Source organism: Stegostoma tigrinum, chromosome 47 (genome assembly GCF_030684315.1).
Source record: "Stegostoma tigrinum isolate sSteTig4 chromosome 47, sSteTig4.hap1, whole genome shotgun sequence".
Taxonomy (NCBI): domain Eukaryota; kingdom Metazoa; phylum Chordata; class Chondrichthyes; order Orectolobiformes; family Stegostomatidae; genus Stegostoma; species Stegostoma tigrinum.
The window spans coordinates 4,163,492-4,179,058 of record NC_081400.1 but is presented as its reverse complement, the minus strand read 5'-3'; the positions used below and the strand labels follow the sequence as shown (position 1 = coordinate 4,179,058).

The following is a 15,567-nucleotide window of genomic DNA, read 5'->3' as shown; positions in this document are numbered from 1 at the left end:
AGCGCGTGTGTGCGCGGGAGAGTGAGAGAGAGAGTGTGCGTGCGCGGGAGAGTGAGAGATTGAGTGTGCGTGCGCGGGAGAGTGAGAGATTGAGTGTGCGTGCGCGGGAGAGTGAGAGATTGAGTGTGCGTGCGCGGGAGAGTGAGAGATTGAGTGTGCGTGCGCGGGAGAGTGAGAGAGAGAGTGTGCGTGCGCGGGAGAGTGAGAGAGAGAGCGTGCGTGCGCGGGAGAGAGAGAGAGAGAGAGAGAGCGTGCGTGCGCGGGAGAGTGAGAGAGAGAGAGAGAGCGTGCGTGTGCGGGAGAGTGAGAGAGAGAGAGAGTTTGCGGGAGAGAGAGCGCGTGCGTGTGCGGGAGAATGAGAGAGAGAGAGAGAGCGCGCGTGCGCGGGAGAGTGAGAGAGAGAGCGCGCGTGCGCGGGAGAGTGAGAGAGAGAGCGTGCGTGCGCGGGAGAGTGAGAGAGAGAGTGTGCGTGCGCGGGAGAGTGAGAGAGAGAGTGTGCGTGCGCGGGAGAGTGAGAGAGAGAGTGTGCGTGCGCGGGAGAGTGAGAGAGAGAGTGTGCGTGCGCGGGAGAGTGAGAGAGAGAGTGTGCGTGCGCGGGAGAGTGAGAGAGAGAGTGTGCGTGCGCGGGAGAGTGAGAGTGCGCGTGCGCGGGAGAGTGGGAGAGAGAGTGTGCGTGCGCGGGAGAGTGGGAGAGAGAGTGTGCGTGCGCGGGAGAGTGAGAGAGAGAGTGTGCGTGCGCGGGAGAGTGAGAGAGAGAGTGTGCGTGCGCGGGAGAGTGAGAGAGAGAGTGTGCGTGCGCGGGAGAGTGAGAGAGAGAGTGCGCGGGAGAGTGAGAGAGAGAGTGTGCGTGCGCGGGAGAGTGGGAGAGAGAGTGTGCGTGCGCGGGAGAGAGAGTGTGCGTGCACGGGAGAGTGGGAGAGAGAGAGAGAGCGTGCGTGTGCGGGAGAGTGAGAGAGAGAGAGAGAGCGCGTGCGTGTGCGGGAGAATGAGAGAGAGAGAGAGTTTGCGGGAGAGAGAGCGCGTGCGTGTGCGGGAGAATGAGAGAGAGAGTGTGCGTGCGCGGGAGAGTGGGAGAGAGAGTGTGCGTGCGCGGGAGAGTGGGAGAGAGAGTGTGCGTGCGCGGGAGAGTGGGAGAGAGAGTGTGCGTGCGCGGGAGAGTGGGAGAGAGAGTGTGCGTGCGCGGGAGAGTGGGAGAGAGAGTGCGCGGGAGAGTGGGAGAGCGAGTGCGCGTGCGCGGGAGAGTGGGAGAGAGAGTGCGCGTGCGCGGGAGAGTGGGAGAGCGAGTGCGCGGGAGAGTGGGAGAGAGAGTGCGCGTGCGCGGGAGAGTGGGAGAGAGAGTGCGCGGGAGAGTGGGAGAGAGAGTGCGCGGGAGGGAGAGAGGGTGCGCGTGAGAGTGAGAGAGGGAGAGAGGGTGCGCGGGAGAGTGAGAGAGAGCGCGCGCGTGCGTGCGCGGGAGAGTGAGAGAGAGAGAGAGTGTGTGCGTGTGCGGGAGAGAGAGAGAGTGTGTGCGTGTGCGGGAGAGAGAGAGAGTGTGTGCGTGTGCGGGAGAGAGAGAGAGAGAGTGTGTGCGTGTGCGGGAGAGAGAGAGAGAGAGTGTGTGCGTGTGCGGGAGAGTGAGAGAGAGAGAGAGAGTGTGTGCGTGAGAGAGAGAGAGAGAGAGAGAGAGTGTGCGTGAGAGAGACAGAGTGTGTGTGTGCGCGCGGGAGAGTGAGAGAGAGAGTGAGTGTGTGTGCGCGAGAGAGTGAGAGTGAGAGAGAGAGAGAGTGTCTGCGTGAGATTGAGAGAGAGAGAGTGTGTGTGTGTGCGGGAGAGAGAGAGAGTGAGTGTGTGTGTGCGGGAGAGTGAGACACAGAGAGTGTGTGTGTGCGTGAGAGAGACAGAGAGTGTGTGTGTGCGTGAGAGAGAGTGTGTGTGCGCGGGAGAGTGAGTGAGAGAGTGTGTGTGTGCGGGAGAGTGAGAGAGAGTGTGTGTGCGGGAGAGTGAGAGAGAGTGTGTGTGTGCGGGAGTGAGAGAGAGTGTGTGTGTGCGGGAGAGTGAGAGAGAGTGTGTGTGTGCGGGAGAGAGAGAGTGTGCGTGCGGGAGGGAGCGAGAGAGAGAGAGCGTGTGCGCGAGAGGGAGGGAGCGCGTGAGTGTGTATTTGTGTGTGTGTGAGTGTGAGAGTGTATTTGTGTGTGTGTGTGTACTGTTCCTGAACCCCCCCCCGAGTGTTTATGTAAACTGTTTACCCCTACCACACCCTTCCCCGTGTGTGAATGTACACTGTCTCCCCCCTCCTCCACACCCATCCCCGTGTGTGAATGTACACTGTCTCCCCCCTCCTCCACCCCCTACCCCGTGTGTGAATGTACACTGTCTCCCCCCTCCTCCACCCCCTACCCCGTGTGTGAATGTACACTGTCCCCCCCCTCCTCCACCCCCTACCCCGTGTGTGAATGTACACTGTCCCCCCCCTCCTCCACACCCTTCCCCGTGTGTGAATGTACACTGTCTCCCCCCTCCTCCACACCCTTCCCCGTGTGTGAATGTACACTGTCCCCCAGTACACGATTGTACCAATTGGGAAGCCCATGTTCACGGTCTGCTGTGTATGGATTGGAACTTTGTGTACTTCCTCCGACCCCTGTATTCCTCTCCATTTCCCCCACAACCCTCAGATCTCTGCTATTTCGATTCCAGCCTCTCGCGCCATCCCGATTCCTCCGCCGTCCCACCCTTAGCACTGTGCTTTCTGCTGGAAATTCTCTCTGTCCTTCTCTTCAAAGCCCATCTCTTGTTGTTTTTGGTTCTTTGGCACTGAGCCATGAGAGGAGGTCCTCGGGCAGTTGGTGCTTTCAGAGTGGTCAGAACAATAGTCCTTGATATATCGGGCGTAGACAACAGCTGATACAAGTGAGTTGCAAGGACTCAGTGTTCTCCAAGCAATTTCACAGGCTGTTCTCTGGGAGCTTAGGGGGAGGGTTGTGACCTCGTACAGCACGATACAGAACAGAGTCACAAACACTTTGTCTCTGGTGGTTTGTGTAGTCTCTGTGATGAGACTGTTTTGGGGGTGTTTTAAACGGGGACCCTGGGTTTGGATCTAAGAGTTCTCAAATGGTACAGAGGTACTTGCGTTCCATCCATCTAAACACACGTAAACTTGCTTCAGTGCTTTCAGAGTTCCCGCAGGGTGCTGAGAAACACTGGGGATCTGCAGAAGTTACTCAGGCTAATGTCCTGGGTGCAAAAACACCGTTTCTTCAACATAAGGTCGAAGGTCGGACGTGTTTGGCAGTGACTGCCCAGTGTTCACCATTTGTGACTCCTCAGATACTGAAGCATCCCATGTACAAATGCAGCAAGACATCCAGAATTGGGTTGCCAAAGCCACAGAAATGTCAGACAATGACCCATCTCCAACAAGAGAGAATCCAACCGTTGCCCCTTAACGTTCGATGACATTACCATCACTGAATCCCCTCCTCCACTATCGCCATTCTGTGAGTTACCAGAGTGTATAAACTCAACTAGGCCAGCCACTGTGGTTACAAGAACAGATCAGAGGCTGGTAATCCTGCAGCAAGTAACTCACTTCCTGACTCCTGAAAGCCCATCCATTATCCACAAGACAGACATCAGGAGTGTGATGGAATTCCCCGCATTTGCTCATGGCAGCTCCAGCAACACTCAAACTTGACAATTTTGGGGCCTTCTTGTGTTGCAGAGATAGTGTCCCGACCCCCGGAAGGCCGGGGTTCAAGTCTCACCTAATTCAGAGGTGTTTATAGTGTCGCTGAACCAGTTGATTAGAAAATAAGTTAAATATTTTAAAAACCTAGGATTGATTGGCACCACATCTGTTCCCTCCATCACCCATACTCAGTCACAGCAGGGTGTACCATCTACAAGATGCATTGCAGCAATGCACCAAGGCTCCTTAAACAGCACCTGCCAAACCCAGGACCTTTTCATTCATTCGTTGTCTGTACCTCTCAGATGAGGATGACTCTCCTCCACTCTCTGTGTGAGTCTGTATGTAGCTGCTCCCCCTAAAAAACAAGGGCAAGGTGATCCGCAAGTTCCTGTCTGAGCCTGTCTCGATCCTGACTGGGGAGTATGTTGTCCGTTCCTTCACTGTTGCAGGGTCCTCCCATTGTAACCTCTACATTCTGTATCCCTTTGGCCCTGCAGATTTTCCTACTTTTAAGTTTTTCTCCCATTTCCCCTCGTTTGCTGGTTCCCATTCAATCTGTTTCCAGTGCCCTTTCAGGCTCACGTTCCAGATTACATCAAACCAAAAAATCCCCCACTCCTCATCCTGACTTCTGTTGATTCTCTTTAATCTCTGTATCTTGTGTCTGCCCCTTCTGCCGGAGGAAGCTGCCAGAATCCAGATCAGGTTGGACAAGTGCTGATTCCATCACCTCCCCGACTGGCTGGGAGAATCGGTGGCTTTTGGGACAGCCCACTGCATGAGAATCTGCAAACCAGCTGCACAGAGGGGCTGATAAACTCTCTGTTGCAGGACAGGATCAGGGGCCTGAATGGGCCTCCCCACTCCTGTTCTGGAGGTGGGAGGAACCTGCCAGCCTTTCTGTACAGGTTCGGTGGGGGTTTGACAGGAGTTGTGAAGCAAGATTCATTTGTCATTCTTGTTTCTTTCCCTACTCTGACTCCCGTCCTTCCTGTTCTGGTCACAGTGTTGACAACAGCGAGTACATGAGGAATGGGGATTTCCTGCCGACCAGACTGCAAGCTCAACAAGATGCTGTCAACATCGTCTGTCACTCCAAAACGCGGAGCAACCCAGAGAACAACGTGGGGCTCATTACACTCGCCAAGTGAGTGAGGCTTTCGTGTGCGCCCGTCCATTCCTTTCACCCTTCCTCTCCTCTTGCTATCCCTAAACCCCTGTGTCCTGTACTTGCACACTCCTCTTGCATTCTCCCTTCCCATAGATGGGCCACCCCTCCTCCTCCCTGTCATGGTCTTCCCCACTCCGTTTCAGGCTGTTTCTGATGTGGTTGCAGAACCCCACTTCTAGCCCTAACCCCTCCTGCAGTTTCAGCCGCTGGTGGTGCTCACGATTATTATGGCGGAGCTTTGATGTTCCTCAACCAGCAAAAGGACCTTTTACTAAGTGCAGTTGCTGTTCTACTGTCGGGACGCAGATGCTCAGCAAGTTCCGACAAACAGCAATATGACAGTGACCGGGTGGTCTGTCTTTTAGAAGGATGGGGCAGCACGGTGCTGCCTCAGAACTGACAGTGCGGCACTCCCTCAGCGTTGACCCTCCAGTGGTGGTGTTCACTAGTTGTGTGGTCCTCAATCTAATGATGTATAGCCCAATTCCCCCTCTGCGCTCCCCACTTCAGCCCATCTTTCCCAGCATCCTCTCTGTCTTTCAGCCGTTGTCCGCCCACCCTTCGACTTGCCCGGGTTTGAGCGTCGGTGTTGCTGCAGCCTGAGTGATTGTATTTGTAATTCTGATTTTGTTTTCTCTCTCTCTCTCTCTCTCTCTCACACTCTCTCTCTGTCTCCGTCTCCCTGGCTGTAGTAACTGTGAGGTGCTCACCACTCTGACCCCCGACACAGGTCGCATTCTCTCCAAGCTTCACGCTGTCCAGCCCACAGGCAAAATCAGCTTCTGCACTGGCATCCGGGTCGCACATGTGAGTGAGAATTTACCCCACCCCCCTTCCCCAAAGACAGACCTGCATTTGGCCAGCGCCTGGCGCAGCCTTCAGGGCGTGAGAGACGTGGAACTTGTGGCCACCAGTCTGCGCACTGTAAGATCCCACAAACCACAATGACTGGCTGGATTCTGATCAATTGATAATGTTGCGTCCACCGGGAATGGTGAGAACAGTTTGGGGAGGGTGCAGGGCGGGCTGGGAGCGGTGTAGACTCACTGCCACTGGGAGTGGCTGATAGTGGTGACGTTTTGAAGGACGGGGTGTTGGGAGGGTGGGGGAGAAAAGTGGTGGGGGGAAGGAATGTAGCCAGAGCTGACCAGCGGGGAGGGAAAGGACTTGTGTGAGACAGAGCAGGACAGAGGGACCATGTGGCCCAGTTAATTCTGTCGAAATGTCATTCCATTCTCTAGCTGGCACTTAAACACCGCCAGGGAAAGAACCACAAAACCCGAATCATCGTGTTCGTCGGGAGCCCTGTGGAGGATAATGAGAAGGACGTGAGTAGACCTGAAGCTTGTCCCGTTGTGGCACCGACCTACCCAGCCCTCCTCGGTTTACACTCCCCTCTCGTGTCCCTTCATGTACTGGAACGGTACAATCTCGAATTGGGTGCATGATTATTAACAGGAAGACTCGGCTGCTCTCTCTCGCCCTTTCCTAGCAGGGTCCTGGTTTCAGGAAGTAAGCTGGGAGGCTTGTACTTGTTGAACGTCAGCCCATGCTTCAGCGTCCCGTCGTTGGGGCTGACCCTCTGCCAGAGACCAAGCCCATAACCCAGGGCCGCGGTCTCTTCCCCCAGCAGTGAGAGAGCGCTGCCGACTGGATGAGCCATTAAACTGAAGCCCTGCCTTCCTGTCCTGGGGCTGCTCATTCTTAGTCCCAGGACTGTTTCTGTCTCTGAATAAACAGACTACCTGCTTAATCGCAAGAATTTGCTAAAACGTGCTAGCGAAGTTTCCCAATGATGCGAATGCCAAACCTGCAGTCCCCGCCCCTCCCAGTTGGAGCCCGCCCACTATCCAATTTGATTTCGATTTTATAGTTGCATGTAGTCAAGTACAAGAGTACGGTGAAAACTGTATAATGTCGTCACGGAAGGCACCATCTTCCCATGTGGTGTAAATTAATGTTCCCTTTTGAGATTTGGCATTCTTGTCAAATTGTGTCCTGATGTGCCTGAGGCCAAGTGTTCCGCTGGTATATTAGGGAGATCTCTGTGTCCGAATCCTGGAGTATGCCTGACCCAGACTGGAAGAAGTAGGAGCAGGAGTAGGCCAGTCAGCCCCTCAGTGATGCTGCACCATTCACTGGCGTTAAAATATGGGGCAGCTGCCCTGGTTCCTGTGAGTGTCATCTGTCGTGGCCCTTCAATATTTTTTTTTCTCTCCCTCTGTCTGTCTGTGGCAGTTGGTGAAACTAGCCAAGAGGCTGAAAAAAGAGAAAGTGAATGTGGATATCGTGAACTTTGGAGAGGAGGTGAGTGGTGGCAGAGAGTTTTGGGGAGGTGGCGGTGCTGGGGGCGGGTGGTGGGGGGAGATGTGGTTGAACTTGGTCGACGTGTCGTTCAGGTTGTGTGAGGGACCAAGTTGTGGCTACGTTGACCGATGGGCATTGCGTGGGGATTGCTGAGGACTGGGCGGTGTCCAGGCTCAGGGATGGAAGAACCTGGGAATGCAGCGTCTCTCCCTATCTACGCTCATCTAATTTTGCCTTCAAGGATATCTCCTCATTCCCAATGCATGTTGGCAGCCATGCCTACAGATGCCTGGGAAGCTGCAAGTTCAGCAGTTCCCTCCTTAGATCTCTGAGCCTCTTTTGTTGTTTCAAACAGTTCTTAAAGCTAATCTTGCCAACCGAGCTGTTGCAGTCCAGTCCCGCGTGTCTCTTGAGTGTGGTCTGACGTTGCATTCTGTGACAGTGCTCTCGGTCTGCACCTTGGCAATGTTTCTGTGTGATTGGTGGGGGGGTGGAGTTGGATTTGCTGCGTGGGGTTTGCTGGTCAGGTCTGACGAGCTGATTAGTTTCTGTTAACCCACCATACTGCCACTGCCTTCAGGAAGCCAACACTGAGAAGCTGACTGCCTTCATCGATGCACTGAATGGGAAGGACGGAACAGGCTCCCACCTGGTGACGGTTCCCCCCGGACCCAGCCTGGCAGACGCTCTCATCAGCTCCCCGATCCTGGCTGGGGAGGGCGGTACCATGCTGGGGCTTGGGGCCAGTGACTTCGAGTTCGGAGTGGATCCCAGCGCAGACCCTGAACTGGCCCTGGTGAGGAGCAGGCGTGTATTTTTCCTGTCACTGCTGTGGGAGGGTGGGCTCTGTGGGAGGGTCACTAAGGGGAAACTCTTGTGTGATTTTTGCACGGCTCGGTTTTACTGACAGAGTGAGCTAATTGCAGGTTTCTCACTCCCTCCGACTCTCCACAGGCTCTCCGAGTGTCGATGGAGGAGCAGAGACAACGTCAGGAAGAGGAGGCCAGGCGAGCTGCAGCAGCATCTGCTGTGGAAGCAGGCGTAGTAACTCCGATGAATGACGGTGTGAATTTGACCCAGTACCACGCTATCACCAAGACATTGTCCTCGGCCTTCAGACTCCTGTCCATTTCCTGTCAGAGCCCCCGAGTCTTCATTCTTGGTTGGCCCATCCGAAATATCTGCATGTGTCCATATGCTATTGAACCACACGAGGCAGCCTGGCTGCTGCTCATTCCCAAACTAACTAATTACGGAAACAAATGCCCCTTTGAAAAGTGCTCTCTGAGTTGATTGCCTTGCTATTTGCTGGTAGATCCTTCCTGAGCTCCTGGCACTGATGTTTAATTGCCACAATGGTAGGGGTTTGGGTTCACCTTGACTGGCTGCGAGATGGGTGCTCAGCCTGTGTCCCAACAATTTGTGTGTGTCCTGCTGCCAAACCCAAAGACTCCCAGTCGCTGAAAATTGATCAGGACGCACAGGTCTGTGCGCTCAGTCTATCCTAACGCCTCTGCACCATTCTCACTCTCCCCTGCTTTACTTATTTCTCTTCCTGTGTCCCCATCGTTTCCTCTCCACCCCTACTTTATCCTTCCTTCCCCCTTCTTTGTCACTGAATTTTCCTAACTCCATCAGTTCCCTCTACCACTCCCCCTCTACCCCAGTTTTCACACTTGCTCGTTCTTCTTTGCCATTCTCCCTATTGGTTTTACCTATCAGTTTTATCACTGTCTTACTCCCCTGTACCTCTCACTATGCCCACCCTCCCGCAACGTTCTGTTGTCTGCCTGGCCCTCTGTATGGTTTATCAATCACCAGTCTCTTGCCTTTAGCACATCTGTACGTTTGTGAGTGTTGGGTGCTGAGGATACACTGTCTGTTGTTTTCTTTCCCCCAGAGCCAGACGACGTGCTGCTGAAGATGTCCATGAGCCAGCCAGAGACTGTGGGGACTGGGTTGCCTGATTTCAGCAGCATGTCTGAAGAAGAGCAGATGGCCTATGCCATGCAGATGTCACTTCAGGCCGCAGGTACTCCCTGCAGTGCACTGTGCCGAGAGCTGTAAGCAGGACAGAAAATGTCAGTATGTGCTTCTGATCAGCGAATTCACGTTGTTCTCTCCTTCTTATTTAGAGTTTGGGAGCTCTGAGGGTCTGTCCGCCATGGAAACTGGCACAGCCATGGACACGTCTGAGGCTTCAGCCAAGGTAAGTCTGTGCTACCTTCCCAAACCACTGCCCCCCCCCCCCCGACTCACCAGGTTCTCTTCTCCTGTTTGTCTCACACGCGGTTTCTCTCCCTCGCAACCCCAATCTCAACACAATAGGTCTTAGCACAAAGAACAAAGAAAATTACAGCACACGAACAGGCCCTTCGGCCCTCCAAGCCTGTGCCGATCGAGATCCTCTGTCTCACCTGTCATCTATTTTCTAACGGTCTGTGTCCATTTGCTCCCTGCCCATCCGGGACCTGTGAGAGCTAGACCGTACCTGTTCAGGCTGCTTCTGCTGATCCAGCTTCTTTTTTGACATAAAAAAACCCCAAGGCCTCACAAGTCATTTATCTTCTCATAGACTGCTTGGCAGTTGCTTCCTCCACCATCGTTCTCTGAAAGTAACTAAGACAAAGCACATGTCTTAAAGCTACAAAATGTCCGGTGTCTCTGGGCTGCAGGGATCAGGAGCTGGATCCTATTCCCTGGTCTAACAACCAAGGGTTACCTGGCCAAAGGTCCTTCCCCAGTGCCTGGGCCTCCTGGGTGGAATCCTCCTGCAATTGTAGCTACAGTTGGGCTGCTGAGGTATTGCATGTGATTCTTTCGAAGTTGAAAACTTGCACTCTTTCTCTTTCCACACCCACCCCGTCCTTTTACTGGCGATTTCCGTACCAATAGGAGGAAGACAACTACGATGTGATGGAAGACCCGGAGTTCCTGCAGAGCGTGTTGGAGAACCTGCCTGGCGTTGACCCAAACAACGAGGCCATTCGGAACGCCATGGGCTCCCTACAGTCGCAGACCTCAAAGGATAACAAGAAGGAGAATGAGGAGGAGAGGAAGTAGAGCTGGGTTGTCCCAGTTGATGTGAATGGAGAATTCTGTCCATACAGTGATCTGCATGTTGCTGCTCCAGACAAACTGGCCTTACAATACGATGAATATCACATTCTTTAGCAGTGGTTATTGGCTGCAAGCAGTAAAACATTGCGCGTGAAAATCTCTATCTCTTGACCCTGGTTGGTAGCACGGTGTGAGTTTTTTGCTTTGGAAACAGGACATTAATAAAATACACAAAGACCTCAGTTGTACTTCGAATTTAATTTGAGTCTGTAACTGAGTCCCTGTGTATGTGGCTGCACAGACATATCACTGAGAAGGGGTTGCTCAGTGTGACATTGCTCCGTTCTAGCCTTCTCATTGTTGGGAGATAATGGTCCTTCTTGTGTATAACTAGTTATAATCAAACTGTTCAGACATGCAGTGCTGCGTAATAAAAACTGAAAGGACTGTGGATGCTGGAAGTCACAAACAAAAACGCAAATACCTGGAAAAGTTCAGCAGCATCATTGGAGAGAAGTCCACGTAAACAGTTCAGGTTCAGCAACCCTTCCTCAGGACTGATGCATGTCCGGGCCAGGTGGGACTTCAGCCTAGGCCTTCTGGCCCAGATATTGGGATACTTCCACTGAACCACAAGAGCTCTCATATTGGGGTTTACCCTTTGTTTTGAGTACTGCTACAGAGATTACTATGGGAAAGAGGTGCCGGTGGCAGCCTATTTAGTAAGCAGATACGGTAACCACTTGCAAGTGATGCCAACCATGTGATACACAGGATTAGAAGCTGACCAAACCTCACTGTCTCTTAAAACATCTCCGTTTGTGTGCGTGTAAGAGAAGGGCAGGTTAAACTGGGGAATGAAATCATTGGTGTTAATGGCACAAGGATAGAACGAAACCACCGACCAATGCTCGCAAGTGCTGATCTTGGTTAAGCCACCAGAGGGAGACATTTCCCCCCCCTGCCCTCAAGCCAGGGAGCGATTGCAGTCTGAGACAGGTACCAATGCTTCTATTGAACAAGGGCTCCGGAAAGGAAGACCTGGAAGGCCTTCCTGCTTTCAAGGGTCAATGAGATAAGAAGTCACAGGCTGCTGAGTCAGAAACTTGTGACTCTGTGACCCTTTCCAGAGAGAGGCTCATGTTCTCATGCAGTGCCAAAGGGAGCGGCACACGATCAGGCATCTAGTTTGGGGCAACGAAGATGTGATATAAACAGAACGCTTTAGAAATGGGTGCTATTGATATTGCTATTTCTGGAGCAGGCCAACATTCTTCGCCCATCCCATGGTGCCCTTGAGATGGTGGTGGTGACCTGCTGCCTTGAACTGCAGTTCACTAAAGATGGTGCATCCACAGTGTTGTTAGAGAGAGGGCCAGGATTTTGACCCAGTGACATTAAAAGAATGGTGAAATAATTCCAAGCTGGGACGGTTATCTGAAAGGCAAATTGGGTTATTGGCAGGAGGGAGGGAGCGGAATGGCAAGAAGTGAATTGGTCATTCACAGACAGTGTACAAACATGAGGGGCAGGACAGCTGTTTTCGGTGCTGTGACCCCTCTGCGATTCTGTAAATGTAGAAAGGACAGCAGATCAAATACCTCAGCTCCTGTGGAGAAGTTGGGATTGGAGAAAGACAGATTAAATTTCGACAGACTGAATAACTGGCAGGAAGGTGAAGCACGAGGGAGATGTTGAAATGTTTGTTTTGATGTCACGAGTTGTGGTCTAGAACTCACTGCCTTGAAAGGGTGGTGAGAACAGATTCAACAGGAACTTTCAAAACTAGATACTTGAAGGAGAACGGCTTGTTTTACCCGAGTCAGCTTTCAAAAAGAGCTCCTCTATATATCCCATTCTCCCACTGCTCTCTTTCCACAGCGCTGTAATTTTGTACCCTGTTAGTTAAATATTAATGGGAGCTTTCTAAGTGCAAATTAGCTGCTGTGTTTCCTATTTCACAGCACTGTGAACATTAGCTGTAAAGTGTTTTGGGATATGTCATGAAGTGCAATTTCTTTTCAGTGACTCAGTGGTTCGCACTGCCACCTCATAGCACCAAAAACCCAGGGTTTGATCCCACCCTTAGGCAACTGTTCTCCTCCTGTGTCTGTTTCCTTCCACAGTCCAAAGATGTGTAGGTTAGGATGGACTGGCTATGCTGAATTGTCCATTGTGTCCAGGTTAGGTCAATTAGTGATGGGAAAAGCAAGGTTACAGGGATAGATAGGGTAGGGGTGTGAGAATAGGTGGGATATTCTTCAGAGAGGTGGTGTGGACTTGATGATCCGAATACATTCTATGGTTCTTTCCATGATAATTGGGCTCCTTGTTCCTCACAGAGGAGTACAGCTCCATCGGCAACAGAGAGAATGGGAAACACAACCAGACTGGAAAGGCACAAAAACAGAAGTTGCTGGCAAAGCTCAGCAGGTCTGGCAGCATGTGTGGAGAGAGAAAGCAGAGTTAATGTTTCGGGTTGAGTGACCCTTCCTCAGAACTCTGATTTCTCTCCACAGATGGTGCCTGACTTGCTGAGCTTTTCCAACAACTTATACTGACAGGAAAGGCTTTGTGCTTCAATATTTCCAGGCAAATCTAGGTCTGTTTTGCCGAAAAATGCTCATGGGTCTGAGGGGCATAGATTGGGAGACTATTTCCCCCTCCATCTGTAATAAACTGGTCAATAACTAAAGGGTTTTAAAGGTAAGAAGCAGAGATTCTGCGAGGACTTGAAGAAAATAATTTTCACCCAAAAAGGGTTGTGAATTTGCAACTTGCTGCCTGAAAGAATGGTGGAGCCAGAAACCATCACAACATTTCAGATGTGTTTTAGATGAACACTTGAAAAGCCATGAATACAAGGCCCAGTGATGGAAAATGAGATAGAATATAGTTTTTTTTTTAAAAAAAACTTGGAAGAACTGCAGATGCTGGAAATCTGAAAGAAAAACAAATTGCTGGAAAATTTCAGCAGGTCTGGCAAAATCTGTGAAGAGTCAGAGTCCTCCAGCACTGAAACAGATCGTTCAGTCCAAGCCACACATAATCCTAACTGCTTGCGCTTGCCCCAAATTCCTCCAAACACGACTTATTCATGTACCTATCCAAATGTCTTTTAAACATTGTAATTCTACCCGCATTCACCACGTCCTCAGGAAGTTCATTCCACGCACGGACCACCCTCTGTGTAAAAAAAAATTGCCCTTTTTTTTTTAAATCTCTCTCCTCTCACCTTAAAAATGTAACCCCCTAGTTTTGAAATCACCCCTTCCTAGGGAATGGACAACTCCCAGTAGCTATATATACCTCTCATTAGATCTCTGTAAATCCCCTCTGAACCCTCTCCAGTTTAATAATATCCTTCCTGTATCTGGGTGACCAGAACCAAATACACAGTACTCCGGAAAAGGCCTCACCAACCTCAACATGACTTCCCAACTCCTATCCTCAGAGACTGAGCAATGAAGGCAAGCATGACAACCACCCTGTCTATATGTGACACAAACTTGAAAGAATTATATACGTGTGCCCCTAGGAGCCTCTGTTCTATAACACTAACCAAAACCCTACCATTAATTGTATAAGCCCTACCCTCGTTTGTTGTACCAAAAGGCACTTATCCAGATTGAACTCCATCTGCCATTTTTCAGTCCGTTGACTCAATTAATCAAGATCCTTTTTGTAATCTTAGAAAACCTTCTTCACTGTCTATAATGCCATTTGATGTTATCCACAAACTTAGTAACCATGCCTTCTAAATTCTCATCCAAATCATGTATATAAATGACAAACAAAAGAGGACCCAGAACCAATGCTTATGGAACAAGGGTTGTCACAGGCCTCCAGTCTGCAAGGCAACCCTCCACCACCACGCTCTGTCTCCTGTTGTTAAGCCAATTATATGTCCAACTGGCAAACTCACCCTTAATCTTGTGACCTAACTTCACTAATTAGTCCACTGTGTGGAACCTTTTTGAAGGCTTTACTAAAGTCTAAATAAACAACATCTACTGCTCTGCCTTAATCAATCTTTTTGGTAACTTCCTCAAAAAACTGAATCAAGTTTGTGAGACATGGTTTTCCTCACAAAATAATGCTGACTATCCCTAAGCAATTTTTGCCTCCCTGAATGTTCATTAGTCCTACCTTTTATAATCACCTACAACAGAAGTCAGACTCAGATATCTTTAGTTCCCCAGTTTCTCCTTACAAACATTCTCAAACGAAAATACAACAGCAGGCACCCCACCCATGGTTATAGATGATAAATATTTTTGCAGGGGGTCTCACAATTTCCTTCCAACAACATTCTGGGATACATTAGATGAGATCCTGGAGATTTATCTACCTTTATGTTCTCTAACATCTTCTGGAGAGAAAGCAAAGTTTAACGGTTCCAGTCCGTTTCTGAAGAATCCAAAACATAGGTGTCAGTATTGAAACCAGACATTCACCCTGCTTTTCTCTCCAAAGACCTGCTGAGCTTTTCCAGTAATTTCTTTTTTGTGCCCCCGACCGAAACATGGTGGATACTCCGGTGTGGCTCAGCAACACGTGTAATCATTGATAATAAAATGTGAGGCTGGATGAACACAGCAGGCCAAGCAGCATCCCAGGAGCACAAAAGCTGACGTTTCGGGCCTAGACCCTTCATCAGAGAGGGGGATGGGGGGAGGGAACTGGAATAAATAGGGAGAGAGGGGGAGGCTTGCCTGCACCCCACCGAAAAGAAGAGTAACTTATTCAAATTATAGCATTTGGTTTTGAAAAGAACAATTTCTCATTCATTCCGACTTTGAAGGTCCTTAAGTTCCGGGAGGGACAGAGCGAGGGGGTGGAGTTAGTGAGCGCTTGCGCAGTGCTGCCGGAATGTATCAAACTGTGGCTATGTATCAATTGTGAAGGGCCGCGTTGAAATTGACTGGACATGGAGCCTTTCCTTAGGGGCTGTATAACCACTTTGGAGGTGAGTCTGGCTGGGTAAGAGTGTGTGTCCTTGTTTCGGGAAAGTGGGCAGCTACTCTTACACTACTGTCATACGTTTCGCTCCTGTCCCCCTTGCAAGACTTCTCCATCCCCTCCCCCTTTTACGACCATGCAGATAGGAAGATTACCAAGTGTATTTAGCTCTGAGTAAGGCAGGCGTTGGAGAAACTTTACCCTCTCAGTCGAGTAGCTAAAGGAGGGCAAGAATTTTCACGCAAGGAGCAGGAGGGTATTTGAGGAACGTTTTCCTTTCATCCAGAAGGTGCTGGGTGTATGTAGAACTCACTGGTCCACAAGGTGGTACAGGCTGGACCCCTCGCAACATTTTAAGAGCTATGCAGGTTATAATTTAAAGAGCCAAAGCAAA

At 50.9% G+C, this 15,567-nt stretch overlaps 2 protein-coding genes across 2 annotated transcripts in view; both read left to right on the top strand.

Annotated features, from left to right (window-relative positions):
• LOC125449681 (putative PIP5K1A and PSMD4-like protein) overlaps positions 1 to 10,453 on the top strand; it is a 54,254-nt gene extending 43,801 nt beyond the window's left edge. The window contains exons 17-25 of the mRNA XM_059642979.1: positions 4,680 to 4,820; positions 5,537 to 5,651; positions 6,086 to 6,172; positions 7,083 to 7,151; positions 7,732 to 7,947; positions 8,106 to 8,214; positions 9,052 to 9,183; positions 9,287 to 9,360; positions 10,047 to 10,453. Of these exons, the coding sequence (XP_059498962.1) occupies positions 4,680 to 4,820; positions 5,537 to 5,651; positions 6,086 to 6,172; positions 7,083 to 7,151; positions 7,732 to 7,947; positions 8,106 to 8,214; positions 9,052 to 9,183; positions 9,287 to 9,360; positions 10,047 to 10,214 (1,111 nt within the window). The 3' untranslated portion in view covers positions 10,215 to 10,453. The remainder of the gene's footprint in view (positions 1 to 4,679; positions 4,821 to 5,536; positions 5,652 to 6,085; positions 6,173 to 7,082; positions 7,152 to 7,731; positions 7,948 to 8,105; positions 8,215 to 9,051; positions 9,184 to 9,286; positions 9,361 to 10,046) is intronic.
• A 4,622-nt stretch (positions 10,454 to 15,075) lies between these two features.
• Positions 15,076 to 15,567, top strand: part of prune (prune exopolyphosphatase) — a 30,045-nt gene continuing 29,553 nt past the window's right edge. Inside the window, exon 1 of the mRNA XM_048525693.2 lies at positions 15,076 to 15,180. Within this exon, the coding sequence (XP_048381650.1) occupies positions 15,142 to 15,180 (39 nt within the window). The 5' untranslated portion in view covers positions 15,076 to 15,141. The remainder of the gene's footprint in view (positions 15,181 to 15,567) is intronic.